The sequence below is a fragment of the Pipistrellus hanaki genome (genome assembly GCF_964339955.1).
Source record: "Pipistrellus hanaki genome assembly, chromosome: X".
Lineage (NCBI taxonomy): Eukaryota > Metazoa > Chordata > Mammalia > Chiroptera > Vespertilionidae > Pipistrellus > Pipistrellus hanaki.
In genome coordinates, this window is record NC_140524.1 from 71,141,487 (window position 1) to 71,160,549 (window position 19,063).

Here is a 19,063-nt window from a genome sequence, read left to right on the forward strand (position 1 = left end):
CTTGGCTTCTTCCATTGTCAGAGAAACCCAAGCCTTTCTCCTGCTCTCTGTCGCCACAGCCATCTTGGTTGGGGTTAATTTGCATACTCTGATTGGCTGGTGGATGTGGCTGGTGGGAGTAGCTGGTGGGTGTAGCTGAGTGATGCTAATTTGCATATTACTCTTTTATTAGATAGGATTTCTCTGCTTATGTTGTGATTGCCTTGAGGAGATACATGAATGTACTATAGTACCTTTAAAATAATTTTCCCCCACAACAGATACTGAAAACCATCATGTGGTACTTAATATTAAAATGTCCTCATACATCTTTCTATATTTATATAGAAAGATAGCTAAAGTATTTTTTAGTGAGATCATGACTCAGAAACATATATATAAAAATGTATAACATTTTTGTTTGACCAGGACAGTACAAACACAGAAAATAGAAATGCAAGAATGTGGTGATAATTGTAACCATTGGAATGAGTAGAGAAAGAGACTTTTCTCTTTATACTGTTGAGTATTGTTTGACTTTTTTTCCCACAAGCAGGGAAAAAATGCCTTTTTTAGAAAAGATAGACATAAAATATCTTTTTTCATAATAGAGCTGCTAATCTTTTTAAAATATATTTTATTGATTTTTTTTTTTCAGAGTGGAAAGGAGAGGGATAAAGAACTAGAAACACTGATGAGAGAGAAACATCGACCAGCTGCCTCCTGCACGCCCCCCATCGGGGATGTGCCTGCAACCAATGTACATGCCCTTGACCGGAATCGAACCCGGGACCTTCCAGTCCGCAGACCAACACTCTATCCACTGAACCAAACCGGTCTCAGAGCTGCTAATTCTTAAAAAGTTTGGGAAAATTGGTCCAGATACACCCAATATGGTAGTCACTAGCTACATGTGACTAAATTTTAGCTAATTAAAATAGAATTGCCACTGAGCAGTGGTTAGAGCATCGGTCCTTGAACCTAAGGGTCTCAGGTTCAATTACCCGGTCTAGGTCACATGCCTGGGTTGCAGGTTCAATCTCTGGCCCTGGTCAGGGTGCATTCAGGAGGCAAACTATTGAATGTGTCTCTCTCACATTGATGTTTCTCTCATTCTCTCTCTTTCTCTTCCTTCTTCCCTCCCTCCCTTCCACTCTCTGAAAATCAATGGAAAAAAATATCCTCTGGTGAGGATTAACAACAAAATAGAATTAACAATTCAGTTCCTCAGTTGCACTAGCCCTCATTGGTCAGTCACATATGGCCAGTAGCTACTGTACTGAACAGAGTAGATACAGAACATTTCTATCATTGCAGAAACCTCTATTGGACAGTGCAGGTCTTGTTCTCTGTGTCCCCACATAAGGTGGAGCCAGTTGGGACACCCTGAAAACCTGAGTGTGAATTTGTTAATTAGTAGGAATAATTACAAGGAGCTATCAGTTGAGCCTTGTAGCCTTGATTCACCACAGGGCTAGAGCTAGTTAGGCGTTACTGAAAAATAAAAGCGATTGCCTGATTGTTGTCCTGCAGTGTTTCCCAAACTTCTCTCATGATGAGAATCACCTGGTGGAGTTGTTAAAATACAGATTCCTGAATCCCAACTAAGAAGTGCTAAACTAGAATTTTTGGGAACATATAGGTAAAATTGTATACTTAACTGTTAAGTATACAATTTTACCTATATGTTTTTAAGTATTCAATTTTACCTATATGTTCCCAAAAATTCTAGTTTAGCACTTCTTAGTTGGGATTCAGGGGAATCTGTATTTTAACAACTCCACCAGGTGATTCTCATCATGAGAGAAGTTTGGGAAACATTGTCCTTACAGAATCTAGAATCTAGAGGTCTATAATGTATCCATGGTAATGATGACACCTGTTGAATCTCTGTAAATCTTAGGAACAATAGTGATGTTTGGACTGCTGATTTTCCTGGTTACCATGGAAATGAGTACATGGCTACAATTCTGTGTAATCACAGAGAATAAGGTATCAACCCTCCCTCCCCTCCCGCAGCCCTTTACATAACCATAGTGATTATTTCAGGTGGGCTTCATGAGCAGACCTGGCACCAGGAGTGCTCTAAATATCTGATTAAGTATGGAGTATCAGAGTGCAAGCCCTAATGAGGAAGAGTGAAAAAGCAACATGGCGGGGCCTTTTTTCTGCAGGAAAAGACTAGATCTACTACTGAATACGACATTGTTGCTCTGGCTTCTTGCACAGGCGCAGTGCAGAAATCCTCAGAGCACGCCTACGCGCACATTTCCTTCCCTTCTCTCTCTCTTTCCACTTTCCTCCCTCCTCCTTTTCTCCCTCTCCCTCCTCGCAATCATTTGGTCCTCCAGTCTTTCTATTAGCTGGTTTACGTTTCGCTTCTGAGCCTCCATCCCCCTTCTCCCCCTTCCTTTTGGGCCTCTAGCGGACGAAACCAGCGCATGCGCATTAGGTACAAAGCCTCGCTCTTTGTCCCCATCCGTCGTTCACACGAACCCAAGCCTTTCGCATTCGGCAGCCAATAGGATCGTAGAAATGGCGGCAAACTAATTCCGCCTCTGAAGAAGAATCTTGATTGGCAGTTCAGGTGACCAATCAAGAATGCCACTTTGTGCCCGTGGGGAGGCACCGAGCTCCGTCGTTGCGTTTCCGGCGGTCGCGCGCTCTTTTCTTGGGACGGTAGAGGCCGTGTAGCGTCGCCGTTACTTTGAGGAGCGAACAGTCGGTAGAGGGTGAGTTTGGGGACGACTTAGTTCTCCCGTGAGAGGGGAATAGGATTCCTCGCGACAATCGGTGAAGGAAGAGGCCAGGGCAAGGTTCGGTTTGGAGGGCTTGGCCCTTCCCAAGGCCCCTTGAGGCCTTGTGCCCGCCATCCCACTGGCTTCCCAGCCCACCCGCGCGCGGGGCGGTGGGGGGGCCTCTCACAGTCAAACCGCACTCCCGCTTCCTCTCCCGCCGCCTTTCTTTGTGCGGCGGGGCCTGGGATCTTAGTCCTGTCAGTGAGTTCCTGGGCCGTGGAGCTGCCCTGGGCCTGAGGGTGTGGGGTCTATCATCCCGGAGTCTCGGAGTCGCGGCAGGAGGAGGAGGCGCTTTGGAGGGCGCTCCTCCCCTCGGCCTCGCGAGGCCATGAATTCCGAATGAGCCACTGGGGCACCCCGAGCGATGTTTCTTTGTCAGAACTCTGAGCTGGAAAGTTCATCCGTTCGTCCAAACCCCTCCGCTTTCTTCCTCAGGTTCCTGTGTGCCCTTTTAGTCTTGTTGCCAGCTGCTCAACCACGTGTAGCATCACTTTTAAAAAATGAAACTTAATTTGATGGATTTTTTTTTGTCGGCTGTTTTCCACTCGGAGAAACGATTGTCGTAAGGTGACACTTTTCTTTGTGTTCTTAACAGAGAGGTCAAGGTTAGAGAAGACCGGGAGGCACTTTGTATCTTAAATCTAGGTTGAGGTAGGTGTAGGGTAGCCAGATAAAATATAGGACGCCGTGTTAAATTTGAATTTGACACATACAACGAATTATTTTTTAGTATGTTTCATGGGACTTCCATACAAATAAGCCATTTCTAGTCGTAAATTCAAATTTTACTATGTTGTGTATTTTTATTTGATAAATCTGCCAATTCGGAATACACTGGTTAGATTTTTACTGTCTTTGTTCAACTTCTTTGTTTTCAAATGAAAGGTCCTAAGAAACTCTTAGAAAATAAAAAAGGACCTTACCATGTTAGTGCATTCTACAGCTTTCAGGATGGTTCACATCCAGGCGGCCATTTGGTCTGATAGAGTTTAACCAAATTTCCTGAATGTTTCCACTTAAAAAGTTGATCCTTATCCTGAAAATTAAGGGGACATTTACTTAGTTTTCAGATATGTGATACAGTAATGCACTTGGTCCTGTAAACACTTGTGCAATTGTATCTCATGCTCAGTAGCCCCCGTCTTTCTAAATCAGCAATACATATTTTCTCAAGTACTTCATCAAGGTTCGTCTTGCAGATAGAAATCCTTGCTGTTGATCTTTGTACTTTCTCTTCTCAGAGGCCCCATGGTTAGGGGGCCAGTGATTTCTGCACATATTCCCAAATTATATTGGTAGTCATCATCAGAAGTAGGTGATAGGGACAATACTTACTGAGTACCTAGGTACTCTGTGGGCACTGTTTTAAGGGATTTATACAATATTACATAGTCTTCACCATTGAATGCCTGCTTGGGAAAGAACAAACAGAAAGGGCAGATTATAAAGATGAGCATTATGGAGACATTTATTTAAAAACCCAAAGGTATGGAATTTGGTTATACAAGTGATTTTTGCTAGAATCGAGAAGAGAGGAGGTAGAATGTAATTAATGACATTTGTCTAATTGAAGCACCTACCATATGTAGAAATAAGGGTAATGGCTTCCAGCAGGAACAAGTGTCTGCTGTGTACATTACCTCACTTAGTCCTTAAAATACCAGCCCTGTAAAGTAGGGATTGTTATCTCCATCTTACAGGTGAGGAAATTAAGGCTCAAGTTAGGTAACATGGCTAGTTTGGAACTCTGAAATGGAAATGAGTAATTACAAAGCCTGTAGTATAGAGGTGAGTATGGGATTCTCCACTCCATGCTCCATCACGCCATGTGACCTTGGCTGGGCATCATTTTTCTTATCCAGAATAATAATAGTTGTGATTACTAAAGGAGATAATGCAGACTTAGCACAGTGCCTGACATAATGGTCGATGTTTTGTATCATCACCTTAACTGCCACACTATACTTATAAAATAAATAACCTCCCCTTGAACAACATAAACTGATGAACAAAAATAATCCAGAGACATAGTAGCATCGAACAGACTGTCAAACCTCAGAGGGAAGAAAGGGGAGAGAGGAGGTAAGAGTTCAACCAAAGGACTTGTATGCATGCATGTAAGCATAACCAATAGACACTGATAGTAGCAGAGTGATGGCCTGTGTTGGGGGTGGGAGTGGGCTGAGAGAGGTCAGTGGTCGGGGGGGAGACATGTAATGCTTTTAACAATAAAGAATTTTTTAAATAAAATAACCTCCCTTGAAGTAATTCAAATTAAATGGTCTAGAACATTTTAGAACTTTATCCTCAAAAAGGTAGTCCATTTCTATTAAAAAGTTGTAAAATGGCCTTTTGAAATGGAATGATGAGGTTTGGGTAAGGTGTAAAGATAAAAGAGTTTTTAATATTTCAGTTTTGAATGGATTTCTAAGGATTTCTATTAACATGTAAATTATAAATTGTAAATTCCTTAATGGGATGCAAGGTACTGAGGCTAGTGCCTTAAAGGCTGAGGGGGAAAAAGAGGGTCCTTGGGCTCTAGCCAGAGATAAGACCTATTTGAAAAATAGGCTGTGAAAAATCATTCAGGTTTCTGTTGTAGGCCACTTTGAGGTCAGGGAAGGGAGATGTTTAATAGCTGGGACTCAAAAAGTATCTATGGGAAAAAAGTATAAAATAGGAAAATATCTGATTCTAATGCCCAACTTAAACCTGCTCCCAACTGTTGCTGGTGTAGACTTTAACTTTTATATGCTTTTATTTTATATATATCTTATTTTAAAATAATGATTTCCTTTTTTAAAAATTTTTATTTTTTTGCTAAACCCCCCCCCCCCCCCCGATATTTTTTCCCCATTGATTCTTAGAGAGTGGAAGGGGGGAGGGGGAGACAGAAACATTGATATGAGAGAGACACATCTACTGGTTACCTCCCGCACGCCCCCTGATGGGTTGGAGGCTAGCCTGCAACCGAGGTGACTGCAGTCTGAACCGATTTGCTGTGAAACTGCTACACCTATTCATGGCATTTAAAGTTATTACAATTTTTTGAGAAAACAATGCTTCCCTATGTGGCAAGAGTCACAGATTCGGTTATACGATTTTTATCCTAAGGAAATAATTAAGCAGAAAGCTACAAACACAAAGATATTTACTGCAGTGTTATAATAGGAAAATATTGAAAACAACCTAAATGTCTCATAGTAGAGAGTAGTTTAGTAAATCCGTATGGGCTTTATGTAGCTTTTAAAATTATAATTATGTTCACTATAGAGATGAGGAAAATCTGAATATACAATGGTGCATTATGACTATAGTCATAATATAGTATTTTCTGAAAGCTAAAGAATAAAAAATAGAAACAGCAATATTTACTCAGGGCTATGCCCCAAGATTTAGCTTGAGCGTTATTTATAATGGTGAAAAATTAGAAACAACACATGTCCAACACAATAGTATCTTGGTTGACAGCTGAATACTGTGCATTAACAATGTAGAAGATTTAGTAACATGAAAACTTAGTCATGTGTCGTAAAGTAGAAAAGGCATTATAAAATAATTTTTATCGTATTCTATTTAAAGTTACCTACAAATATATAAATCTGACTAGGAGGGTATGCCAAAATGTTAACTATTTTTTTAGTGCTGGGTCTTTGGATTTTTATTTTTGTTTTTATATCTAAGTTTTTTATAACAAAGATATTATGTGATAGGTGCCTTATTAATGAGAAATAAAACTGATGACTGACATAAATGAGAAAATTCAAGTCTGGGCTTAAATGCCAACTTTCCAGTGACATGTTACCTCACAGCTCTATTTAAAATTACTACCTTCTACTTCCTATCTATTTTGCCTCTTTTTCCTCCCCCCACCCCCTTTTATTTTCCAGTAACACCTCTTCTTAACTACTGTGTGATATAATTAATATGTATATTGTTTTGTCTCTCACTAGAAGGTAAGGACCCAGAAGGCAAGAATATTTGCTTTGTTCATCAATGCATCCTAAGCACCTAGAATAGTGCCTAGCAAATAGTTGGCATTCAGTGAATATTTATTTGTTGAATGATTGATTTAATAAAGAAAAATAGTAAAAAAAAAAAAAAATCATCAGTAAGAGAAACACCACATGACCTCACTCATTTATGGATAATAAAGAATATTATAAACTGATGAACCAAAAGGTAGATATAGAGACAGTAAAGCAACAAGCAGACTGTCAAATTACAGCGGGCAGGGTAGGGAGATCTGGGGGAGATAAGAGATCAACCGAAGGACTTGTATACATGCATATAAGTACAAGCAATGGACACAAAACTCTGGGGAGGGAGGGTATGTATAGGAGGGGGGGAGAATGGTAAGATATGTACACAAATAATAATTTAATAAAAAATAATAATAAATAAAAACAAAGGAAAAAATCATCAATAATCTATAACAAGCAGGACAGTTTTTATTTTTGCCTACCTTCTGTTATCTACATTTATGAATTTAAAAAACCCTTTCCATCTTTTTTAAAATATATTTTATTGATTTCTTACAGAGAGGGAGGGAGAGAAATAAAGAGTTAGAAACATTGATGAGAGAGAAGCATCAATCAGCTGCCCCTTGCACACCCCCTACTGGGGATGTGCCCGCAACCAAGGTACATGCCCTTGTCCGGAATCGAATCCCGTACCTTTCAGTCTGTAGGCCGACACTCTATTCACTGAGCCAAACCGGTTTCGGCCCCTTCCCTCTTAAAGTATCAATTTTTCATGCTTACATGGTCTTCATAAATTTTAATTCTGTGTAACATTCCATTGTATCATAATTAAAAACTAGACCTCTGAGCCGAAACCGGTTTGGCTCAGTGGATAGAGTGTCGGCCTACAGACTGAAAGGTATGGGGTTCAATTCCGGTCAAGGACATGTACCTCGGTTGCGGGCACATCCCGAGCAGGGGGCGTGAAAGAGGCAGCTGATCAATGACTCTTTCATTGATGTTTCTAACTCTCTACCTCTCCCTCTCTGTAAAAAATCAAAATATATTTAAAAATAGGCCTCTGATTTTGGATATATAAGTCATTTTTTATTATTTACCATTTTTATTGTCCATAAACACCATTGCAGTGAATATTTCATGGGTGTGATTTTTAAATTTTAAAAAATTCTTAGGATGAATTTCTAGGAACAGAATTCCTGAGTTAAAGAATATGAACATTTTGATAGTTCTTGTTACCTATTGTCTTGTGAAACAACTTTTGGATATAGTATTTAATAATTGCAATGAAGTTCCCAGTTTTGGTGGGATATGATATAAAATATATTAAGGATTTTTATGCACAGAAAGGTATTCTTATATGTCCATTATCCAAAAATTAAGTTATTTTCTTCATCTAAAATGTAGCTTGCACTGTTTTAAAGGTATCATATGATGTATTCACCATAAGGTTTTTTTGTATCTTTCCTTCAGCTAGATTCTGCCTAAAGGGTCTTGTGTTTAGAATTAACTTTGCCCTTTTATTTCATTAACTGAAGAACTGTCCTTGGATGTCAGTTTAAAACCATCAACTGCCAATTTATGGATTATGCCAGAAATTTTCATTTTGTTTTCTTTTAATCTTTAATTTTTAGATGACAGAATTTAACATTTTATGTTTACACTAGGGTCCCAGTGCATGACTTCATGCACCTTGAAAGGAACTGTGGGCCTTGAGGTTACAGTGGCCACAGGGGCGGGTTTTGGCCCATCCTTCACGCCATCACCCAGCCCTTCCCGCTGCAGCCCCTGTTGCCCAAACCGGCTAGGGCAGTCGTGTTTTTAAAATGTGCTTTAATAATTTTATAATAGGGCTAACAGTTAAGGGGTAGATCTGTTTGGAAAAGTAGTTTCCTATTATATGTAAAATTATTGAACTAGAAGATTCCTCAGGTCATTCTACTGCAAGCTGTTCTTGTCTGATTCTTGTCCAGTTTCTGTATGCCACATAACTGCTAATGCACGGTTGTTTTATATTTCTGAATTGTATTCCTTTGCCATGCTTGTTCAAAATAACCAGTTTTTAGGATCTGGCAAAAGTCAGGATACCAATGATGATTGATGACAAACAATATGAGTCATCAGGAAGGTGACTGCATTCTTAGCACTGAATGTATTTGTCCACATTTTCTTCTTAGGGTACAAAATATGCAGAGCAATAAAACCTTTAACTTGGAGAAACAAAACCATGCTCCAAGAAAGCATCATCAGCATCACCACCAGCAGCACCACCAGCAACAGCAGCAGCCACCACCGTCAGCAGTACCTGCAAATGGCCAACAAGCCAGCAGCCAAAGTGAGTGCATGCTAAGTAATGGGGTTGAGATAGGTTCCCTCTTAGGAATGGGGTTTTGGTTTTTAAAATATATTTTTTATATATATATATATATATATATATATATGTGTGTGTGTGTGTGTGTATATATATATATACACATACATACATACACACACACACACACATACACGCAGCACACTGTTTCATTGATTTTTTTTTTTTTTTTTTTTTTTACAGAGAGGAAGGGAGAGGGATAGAGAGTCAGAAACATCGATGAGAGAGAAACATCAATCAGCTGTCTCCCGCATGCCCCTTACTAGGGATCGAGCCTGCAACCCAGGCATGTGCCCTTGACCAGAATTGAGCCAAGACCCTTCAATCCACAGGCTGACACTCTATCCACTGAGCCAAACTGGCTAGGGCTGGGTTCTTGATTTTTAGATGAGTCTTTTGGGATTATAAAGGAATAAGTCTTTGTTCTATTTACCTCTTAATACTTAAGATAGAAAAAGGCTGATTCTCTGAAACCAAGGAGAAGGCATGTAGGGATAGCAGTTGAGTATAGGTTGCAGCAAAACAGATGTCTGCATGTTTTGCCTCAAAGCTTGGTTTCCTAGATGTAATCAGATGATTGATAATTAGGGAACATAAAGAACAAGTCTTTAAGACTTAATGGAGAAGTAGTCTGGTACTGAGTATTATTATACTTTAGCCTGGGGCCTGTGCCAGCCCATTTGAAATCAGTGAAAAGTCTTTAAAGGTATGTTTCCATTTGTTCAGCAAACTTTGAATGCCTATTGTGTGCCTCTAAAACCTAAAAGGGGGTGGAGGAGAACTCAGACATGGACAACGATGCTGTGATTGTGGCAGAGGGTGGAGGTGGGAAAGGGCATAGAGGGACTAAATGGTTTTGGGCGGCTGGGTGGGGATGGGAGTAAAACCTACTTCAAACCTTTTTAATTTTCTGAGATTTCACAAAGAATACTTTTTCCTAACTCATTTCTTTTTTTATTTTAAGATATATTTTTATTGATTGCAGAGAGGAAGGGAAAGGGAGAGATAGAACATCAATGATGAGGGGGAATCATTAATTGGCTGTCTCTTGCACGCCCCCTACTGGGGATCAAGCCCACAACCCATGCATGTGCCTTTGACCGGAATGGAACCCAGGATCCTTCAGTCTGCAGGCTGACGCTCTATCCACTGAGCCAAACTGGCTAGAGCCTACCTAATTTCTTTTTATTCTGTTATTCCCCAAGCCTGAGAGAATGGGAACTGTAAGGTTATGAAGATGAGTGAGGTTGGGAAATGGAACAACTGTGCTTTATACTTCAAAAATCTGTCCCTTCTTACATAGAGTTCCTTGACTTGCTTAATTTTCTCTTTGGCCAATAGCTCCTGTATTGTCTTTCTGCCTTTGATTTAGTCCAAGTTGGTTCCTGGCCCACAGTAGCCACCCCCCCCCCCCCAATATATGTATACTGCTTTCATATTCTAAGGTGCAATTTAGTGATAAGTGGTTAGTGGATAGATTGCATTGGGAAATGGTGTTTGGCTTTTCTATAGCAATTAGGTTTCCTAATGACTATAAATCTCTTGTCTTCTCTTAGATGAAGGCTTGACTATTGACCTGAAGAATTTTAGGAAACCAGGAGAGAAGACCTTCACCCAACGTAGCCGGCTCTTTGTGGGCAATCTTCCTCCTGACATCACTGAGGAGGAAATGAGGAAATTATTTGAGAAATATGGAAAGGCAGGCGAAGTCTTCATTCATAAGGATAAGGGCTTTGGCTTTATCCGCTTGGTAAGCAACTGTAGGCTTATAGAACAAAGGTGGGGAAGCTGGGAAGAAATGTCTATGGAAAATAAGGCAGTAAATAATTCTCAGGTGGTCTACTAAAAGCTTGTAGTTGTAGTTGATGGAATAGGACAAAAGCAGATTTAAAATTTTTTCTTCAGAGATTTCTTAAAAATATTGCTTTTATTGGGTTTGAAAGAGAGTAGAAGGGAGAGAGAGAGAGAGAAATATCAGTCAGTTGCCTCCCACACACACCCTGACCATGAATCCAACCAGCAACCTGGACATGTGTCCTGACCAGCAATCAAACTGGCAGCCTTTCAGTGCACTGGATGATGCTAAACCAACTGAGCCACATCGGTCAGAGCTGTGTATATTTTTTAAAGTTTAATTGTGCTAAAATACACATAACATAAAATTTATTATCTTAATTATTTTTTAAAATGTATTTTTAATATATATATTTTTTTTACTTATCTCCATAAATGAGGAACTTGATATGATCAGAACTAGTATTCCTTCCGGGTGTACCACTCGCTCAAGGCAAGTCATTTTCTCTGGGGCTCAGATTCCTCTTTAGTACTATGAAGGGGGTCCAATCAAGGTTCATGGTTCTAAAGAGGTCTCTTGGAGGACATAAGAGATTCTGGTTAAGTTGTTTGTAGCTAGCTGAAATTTAAATATTCTAGCTCTCCTGTATTGTAAGGGTAGGTTTTATGCTGATCATTGTCCAGATGATATGTTACCCTTGGCAGAATAACCTGTGATACTGATAACCATTTAAGTTAGGATTTCCAATTGGTTTTTCAAGGCCATCAGAACAGTTAGGCTAACCAAAGAGTGATCTGAAACACACACAATTCAGTCCTATCCATGCTTCTTTATATGCTGTTGTCAAGCTCCTTGTGGTTTTTTTTAATATATATATATATATATATATATATATATATATATATATATATATATATATATATATATATATATTGATTTTTCACAGAGAGGAAGGAAGAGGGTTAGAAAGTTAGAAACATCGATGAGAAACACCGATCAGCTGCCTCCTGCACACCCCCCACTAGGGATATGCCCACAACCAGAATACATGCCCTTGACCGGAATTGAACCCAGGACCCTTCAGTCCGCAGGCCAACACTCTATCCACTGAGCCATACGGTTTCTGCCTTGTGTTTTGTTTGTTTGTTTGTTTGTTTGTTTGTTTTAAGTATACACTGAGTGGCCAGATTTTATGATCTCTGAATGCATAATAATCTGGCTACTCAGTGTGTCCTATGTAATAGCTAATAGGCTAATTAGATTGAACAGCAGAATAACCGTCCAGACAACCTTCTGGATGAAGCCGGGGCTGCAAGGGCCAAGCCTCTTACACGAATTTAGTGCATCAGGCTTCTAACATATAGAGGCCCAGTGCATGAATTCCTGCATAGGTGGGATCTGGCCAACCTGGCCAGGGGAAGGGGATATGGGCGTTGGCAGCCTGCCTGCTGGTTGAGAGGACAATTTGCATATTAGCCTTTTATTATATAGGATATAAACTGGCCAGATATTTTTCAGAGAGGGATAGAGAGTTAGAAACAAATATATTTATTTTATTGATTTGAGAGAGAGAGATAGAAACATCAATGATGAGAGAGAATCATTGATTGGCTGCCTCCTGCATGCCCCACACTTGGAATCGAGCCCTCTACCTGGGCATGTACCCTCATTAGGAAATGAACCATGACTTCCTGGTTCATGGGTCAAGGCTCAACCATTGAGCCACGCCAGCCAGGTGCTACTTTAAACTCTCTATAGCTGTGTAGTTGGTGGTCTATTAAGCTGAGTTATTCTAATTTCTCTCTGCTTTCTAGGAAACACGAACCCTAGCAGAGATTGCTAAAGTAGAGCTGGACAACATGCCACTCCGTGGAAAGCAGCTGCGTGTGCGCTTTGCCTGCCATAGTGCATCTCTTACAGTCCGAAACCTTCCTCAGTATGTGTCCAACGAACTGCTGGAGGAAGCTTTTTCTGTGTTCGGCCAGGTGGAGAGGGCCGTAGTCATCGTGGATGACCGAGGAAGGCCCTCAGGAAAAGGCATTGTTGAATTCTCAGGGAAGCCAGCTGCTCGGAAAGCTCTGGACAGATGCAGTGAAGGTTCCTTCCTGCTAACCACGTGAGTGAGGGCCCATTGTTATCTGGGAAGTTAGCCTTTAGAAACCCTGTTCCTGTGCTCATTTAAATACTGTTCATACTGGTTCAGCTTTCTAGTAAGTTTTTTTTCATTTTTATTGATTTCAGAGAGGAAGCAAGAGGGAGAGATAGAAACATCGATGATTAGAAAGAATAATTAATCGGCTGCCTCCTGCACACCCCACACTGGGGATTGAGCCCACAACCAGGGCATGTGCCCTGGCCGGGAATTGAACTGTGACCTGATTGATGTCAACCACTGAGACATGCCGCCTGGGCTAGTAGAATTGTTAACATAATCTTAAATTAACAACTATAGTTGGAGGATTAAAAAACAAACTTTAATAGCCCTGGCTCAGTTGATGGAACATCATCCCGTACACCAGAATGTTGCAGGTTTCCCTGGTTGGGGTATATGCGGGTGGCAGTCAAATGGTTCTCCTGTCAATATTTCTGTCTCTGTCTCCCTTCCTCTTTCTCTCTAAAATCAATAAAATATCCTTAAGTGAGGATTTTTTAAATACATTTTTATTGATTTCAGAGAGGAAGGGATAAGGAAAAAGAGAAACATCGGTGATGAGAAAGTCATTGATTGGCTACCTCCTGGGGATCGAGCCTGCAACCCGGGCATGTACCCCATGTGCCCTTGACCATCATTGAAACCGGAACCTTTGAGTCCACAGGCCAATGCTCTATCCACTGAGCCAAACCAGCTAGGGCAGGATATATATTTTTTATGTTAAATTTTTTCAGTCCTTCAGTGAGTCATTTAATCAGTGTTAAGTCTCCTCTTTGAAGTTTTATAACTCTGAAAAGCACGCAATATCTTAGAATTTATCCCAAGTTGTCTGGAGTTCTTTAGATAATACATATTTAGGCTGCACTTAAGTAATTATGTTTCTATTGATTGTAGAGAGTAAGGGAGAGAGATGGAGAAAGAGAAACATCAGTCGGCTGCCTCCCACACAATCCCCACTGGGGAATCAAGCCTGTAACCCAGGCATGTGCCCTGACCAGGAATCGAACTGGTGACCTCTTAGTTCATGGGTTGATGTTCAACCATGGAGCTATACTAGCCAGGCTGAACATCTTTTTAAAGGCTGTATTCAGGGATCTGAAGCCTGACTTGATTCTATCAAACCCAGATTTCACATTTCCACATAATGCCATTAAATGGAATTGGTTACTTGGACTGGGTATAAAACTCGTTCATAAGTTTAATTGTCTTGTCCTGACCCCTAAAAGTAGTTCATGTGTCAGTGGCAGGTGAAGAGAGCAAGCCTAGTGAAGGGTATAATTTGATCTTTCTTTTTCCCAGATTTCCTCGACCTGTGACTGTGGAGCCCATGGACCAGTTAGATGATGAAGAAGGACTTCCAGAGAAGCTGGTTATAAAAAACCAGCAATTTCACAAGTATGTTGTCATTACAGATTACCTGTTAGCTGTTTGCTTGTTCTTAAGGAAGCCTGTTAAGGGATGTGTAAAAGAGACAGGTCTTTGTTATATGTATTTACTAGCAGCCATTATCTTGGCACTCGGGGAATACATTGCTTAATTGGCATTTTAGACAGAATTGTAGTAACCCAGGAACCTTGTCTTTAGGGAGAGGGAGCAGCCACCTAGATTTGCACAGCCTGGCTCCTTTGAGTATGAATATGCCATGCGCTGGAAGGCACTCATTGAGATGGAGAAACAGCAGCAGGACCAAGTGGACCGCAACATCAAGGAAGCTCGTGAGAAGCTGGAGATGGAGATGGAGGCTGCTCGCCATGAGCACCAGGTCATGCTAATGAGGCAGGGTGAGTACAGGCCTCTAAGTCTTAAAACTAAAAGAATAAGTTTTTCCCGAGTTTCTTAGTATTAATCAGTAGAAAAAGGCCTAAACCTCTACTTTTATCCTCTAAAATATCTTGTTGATCTTGGTTAGGCAAATGAGCTTGGAGATGTGGCAGAGAATACTGGATTCTGTGGAAAAGGAAATAATAGGTTTAGCTGAATTTTTGGAATCCGGATACCTCAGATGGCCACTGAGGGATTATATATCCACTTTGCTTTCTGGATCTTTAATTATAGAAAATTATTGGGCCCATTGAGGAGAATGAAGGATAATCTCAATCAAGTCTGTTGTTTTTCTAGATTTGATGAGGCGTCAAGAAGAACTTAGGAGGATGGAAGAGCTGCACAACCAAGAAGTGCAAAAACGAAAGCAACTGGAGCTCAGGTAACTCTTCTCAACACTTTTTTCTCTCACAATGTCTCACTCCTGCTTCCTACCACCGAGCTACCTCATGTATTTGTAAATATGTTGGCAAACATTTCTTGGCTGTTTCTGAAGTTCTCCCTTTGGATTGGAGATGTTTCAGCTGCCAGTGGTTCTTGGGAATTACCCAGGGCTACACTAAAGAAAAAATAGCTGAGGGCTGGTCTCATGAGGCTCCTTTGAGAAATAACTTCTTTCCATCTGGGTTGCTTTAGGGCTGGGCATATTTAACATTGAGCTTCCTGGAGAGCTATGATAGTTTTCAGTCGGCTCTTTAAAAAAATATATATGTTTTTATTGATTTCAGAGAGGAAGGGAGAGGGAGGGAGTGAGATAGAAACATCAGTGATGAGACAGAATCATTGATCAGCTGCCTACTGGGGATTGAGCCCACAACCCTGGCATATGACCTTGACCAGAATCAAACCCATGACCCTTCTGTCCACAGGCTGACATTCTATCCACTGAGCCAAACTGGCTAGGACTTTAGTAGGCTCTTAATCCTCTTGGCTGAGTCCCCTATTAAGGTAATTGGCTTAAGTTCTAGAATACCTCTGCTTAAATACCTTGGTGACTCTGTAGGCAGGAGGAAGAGCGCCGGCGCCGTGAGGAAGAGATGAGGCGACAGCAGGAAGAAATGATGCGGCGACAGCAGGAAGGATTCAAGGGAACCTTCCCTGATGCGGTATATCTCCTTTGTGCCCATGATGTACCAGTCCAGTCGTGATATGACAAACCCATCATGAATTGTCTGCCCACTAGGACTATACAACATACCAGGTTATGATCAATTTTTCCATTTTGTGAAACTCCTTTTAGAAATAATTCATAGGAAGGAAAGGTAAGGTTTGAAGGAGAGCTCTTTTTGTCCCACGGGCTATTTAGAGTGAAAAGCTGGGACCAGTATATGCTGTTTAGACTCAGTGACTGTAGGATGAGATATATCCAGTTCTGTAGCAGCCTTGACTAGTCCATTGCTGTCCTTAAAGTTGTACAGGTTGGAGCTATAGAAAAAAAATAACTATCTTTCCCCTTTCCTTTCATAACTCTCTTGTACCTAATAGGAGACTGTCCTAGTAGCTCTGATCTTGAACTCGCTGTACAACTAGTGAAAAACTGTTGTTGTTGTTGTTCCTCAGCTTGGTCTCAGTGTATTTGGGATGTGTTATCACTATACTTTCCTTAGTGTGTGGTGTTCAATGGATTGTGGGAGAATGCAGTGCTGTCTTAGACTGTCTTTAGTGTTTTTTTATTTTTCAGAGAGAGCAGGAGATACGGATGGGCCAGATGGCTATGGGAGGTAAGGACTCAGGAGATTAATGGCTCTGATTTCCTTTCTTGTCTTGTCTCTGGTGAGCTATGTAGCTTTTACGTAGTCTGGATTTAAGGAATTCACATTTCTGGGAGCATATTTTTTGGGGGGTGGGGTAATATGTCTTAGCACAAAGGTCTTGTTGAATTGTTTTCTTTAGAACGGAAAGAGACAGATGATATCTTTCTCCTGTATTGATCACACTGCTCTGCTTTAGGTGCTATGGGCATAAACAACAGAGGTGCCATGCCCCCTGCTCCTGTGCCTGCTGGTACCCCAGCTCCTCCAGGACCTGCCACTATGATGCCAGATGGAACCTTGGGATTGGTAATAACTGCAGGGTCTTAATAGTAACCCTGAATGGTGATGGGAGGAGAAAGGACTTTGCTTCCATAATCCCTTGACTTGCCATAATTTTGCTACAGATGACAGTATTAGAACCACTGTTACCCAATGAAACCTCAAGATCTTTATTTTGGACTCCTGAGAAAACCAAGTGTCAAAATATACTTTATGGTCCATACAATCCTGAGGTGATTTTAGTTCTTATATCAAAATGTTAAAACTGGATAGTCTTCAGGTTACTTGAAAGTGATGGCCTGCCCTTGTCCATGTACCTAGTTCATCAAAAAGGACATAAGTAGAACTAACCATCTGAGAAATTTAGTATGCAATATTGCTTAGCTAATAAGAATAGGGATTAAAAGGAAGGAGAAATAATAGAAATAAAAAATTAAAGGTGGGATGGTTGGCGTGGGTCCACAATTCAGGTAACCTTTCAGGGACATCTATCCACTAGTCTTTTTGTGTTTTGTATTTTTTTTAATGTATTTTGTTGTTGATTTCAGATAGGAAGGGAGAAGGAGAGAGAGATAGATACAGCAATGATGAGAGACTCATCGATTGGCTGCCTCCTGCACACCCCACACAGGATCAAGCCCACAACCTACGAATTGAACAGTGACCTCCTGGTACATAGGTTTACACTTAACCATTGTGTACTCCTGCTGGGCTATCCACTAGTTTTTGTTTTGTTTTTTTCTTTTCATTGTTCATTGATTTCAGACAGGAAGAGAGAGAAAGATCAGTGAGGAGAATCATTGATGGGCTGCCTCCTGTACGCCCCACAATGGGGATGTAGCCCCACAACCCAGGCATATGCCTTGACCAGGAATCTAACTGTGACCTCCTGGTTCATAGGTCACTGTTCAAGCATGAGCCATGCCAGCCAGGCTCAACTAGAGTTTAAAATATGATCAGGCACCCCCAGCATCAGGACCCTTGAAAAATTGGGTGGAAATGGCCTCCAGGGGAGGGACTACAGATAGGTGGGAAGCTTAGGGGACATAGGTTATTTTTGTAATGTTGCTCTCTTTTTCTCTTTAAGACCCCACCAACTACCGAACGCTTTGGCCAAGCTGCTGCAATGGAAGGAATAGGGGCAATTGGTGGAACCCCTCCTGCATTCAACCGTGCAGCTCCTGGAGCTGATTTTGCTCCAAACAAACGTCGCCGATACTAATAAAATTGCAGTGTCTAGATTCCCAAAACCCTTAAGAGAAGGACCCTTTTTGGACTAGCCAGAATTCTACCCTGGAAAAGTGTTAGGGATTTCTCCCAATAGTTAGATCTTCCCTGCCTGTACTACTCTAGGGAGTATACTGGAGACAGAGGTCAAGGGAGGGGTGATATTTAAATCATTTCTGTGTGGTATATTGTTGAATCATGTCTGTGTGGTGCATTCTTGAAGTCTCAGTTATTGAAGGCCAGGGGTGGGGAGCAATGGCAAAGTGGATCCCGTTAGAGCCCCCATGAATCTTGATCATTCCATTCTGTTTATCCTGTTCTATTTGCATTCTCATTCTTAAATTTCCTGACCCCGGAGACACTGCCACATGTACCACAAAAACCACAAACATCCTCCATTACTTTATTCACTCCCAGGTGGGAATTCAGGCAAATGTCTGCAGAGGTCACAGATAACATACATACGGTTCTGTTATACCCCATATATTATCCCTTCATACCCTAGGGAATACATTTTTCTCTTAGAGATTTTCATTTTAGTGTATCTTTAAAAAAAAAAAAAAGAAAAATCTTGTGTTGCCTCCATCTTTTTATTGGGTAAGGACAACCCAGGAATGGCCCTTTTGTGTCCGATATTGCTGTTCACAGCTTTTCTTGATAGGCCTAATAACCTTGGAACAGGGTTGCTGTATGATGAATGTCCAGCAGTAGCTCTTAGCATTGCCTATCTTAAGTAGTTATGCTATGCTTTATTTTTTATTGGTGTACCATGTTTGATTTGTTCCTGATCCCTTCGGAGTTTTTTTCTGAAAATGAAGCAGTAATGCAGCATCATCTTATTAAAATACATTTTAATCCTTTTCATTTTCTGTGCTATTTTTGAAGGGGAAGGGAGGGAGGGGTGTTG

At 40.8% G+C, this 19,063-nt stretch overlaps 1 protein-coding gene across 4 annotated transcripts; it reads left to right on the top strand.

Annotated features, from left to right (window-relative positions):
• Positions 1 to 2,578: 2,578 nt before the first annotated feature.
• Positions 2,579 to 19,020, top strand: NONO (non-POU domain containing octamer binding). 4 transcript variants are annotated; one of them, XM_084869658.1, is made up of 12 exons: positions 2,579 to 2,711; positions 8,935 to 9,092; positions 10,685 to 10,878; positions 12,738 to 13,039; positions 14,375 to 14,470; positions 14,660 to 14,856; positions 15,194 to 15,278; positions 15,900 to 16,002; positions 16,560 to 16,617; positions 16,847 to 16,956; positions 17,055 to 17,162; positions 18,017 to 19,020. In XM_084869658.1, the coding sequence occupies exons 2-12, from the start codon at positions 8,945 to 8,947 to the stop codon at positions 18,149 to 18,151; spliced, it is 1,536 nt and encodes a 511-aa protein (XP_084725784.1). In that variant the 5' UTR covers positions 2,579 to 2,711; positions 8,935 to 8,944; the 3' UTR covers positions 18,152 to 19,020. The 4 variants fall into 4 exon arrangements, with proteins under 4 accessions (XP_084725784.1, XP_084725785.1, XP_084725786.1 ...); XM_084869659.1 differs by having other exon boundaries at positions 16,578 to 16,617; XM_084869660.1 differs by lacking the exon at positions 17,055 to 17,162.
• Positions 19,021 to 19,063: the final 43 nt, after the last annotated feature.

What these genes read in the sequence shown, in the direction of transcription:
- NONO (XM_084869658.1), top strand. Translation starts at nt 8,945, where the DNA reads ATGCAGAGCAATAAAACCTTTAACTTGGAGAAACAAAACCATGCTCCA. An exon ending in CGAAAGCAACTGGAGCTCAG is followed by an intron (nt 15,279 to 15,899) that starts GTAACTCTTCTC and finishes GTGACTCTGTAG; the next exon opens with GCAGGAGGAAGAGCGCCGGC. An exon ending in ATGGTCCATACAATCCTGAG is followed by an intron (nt 17,163 to 18,016) that starts GTGATTTTAGTT and finishes TTTCTCTTTAAG; the next exon opens with ACCCCACCAACTACCGAACG.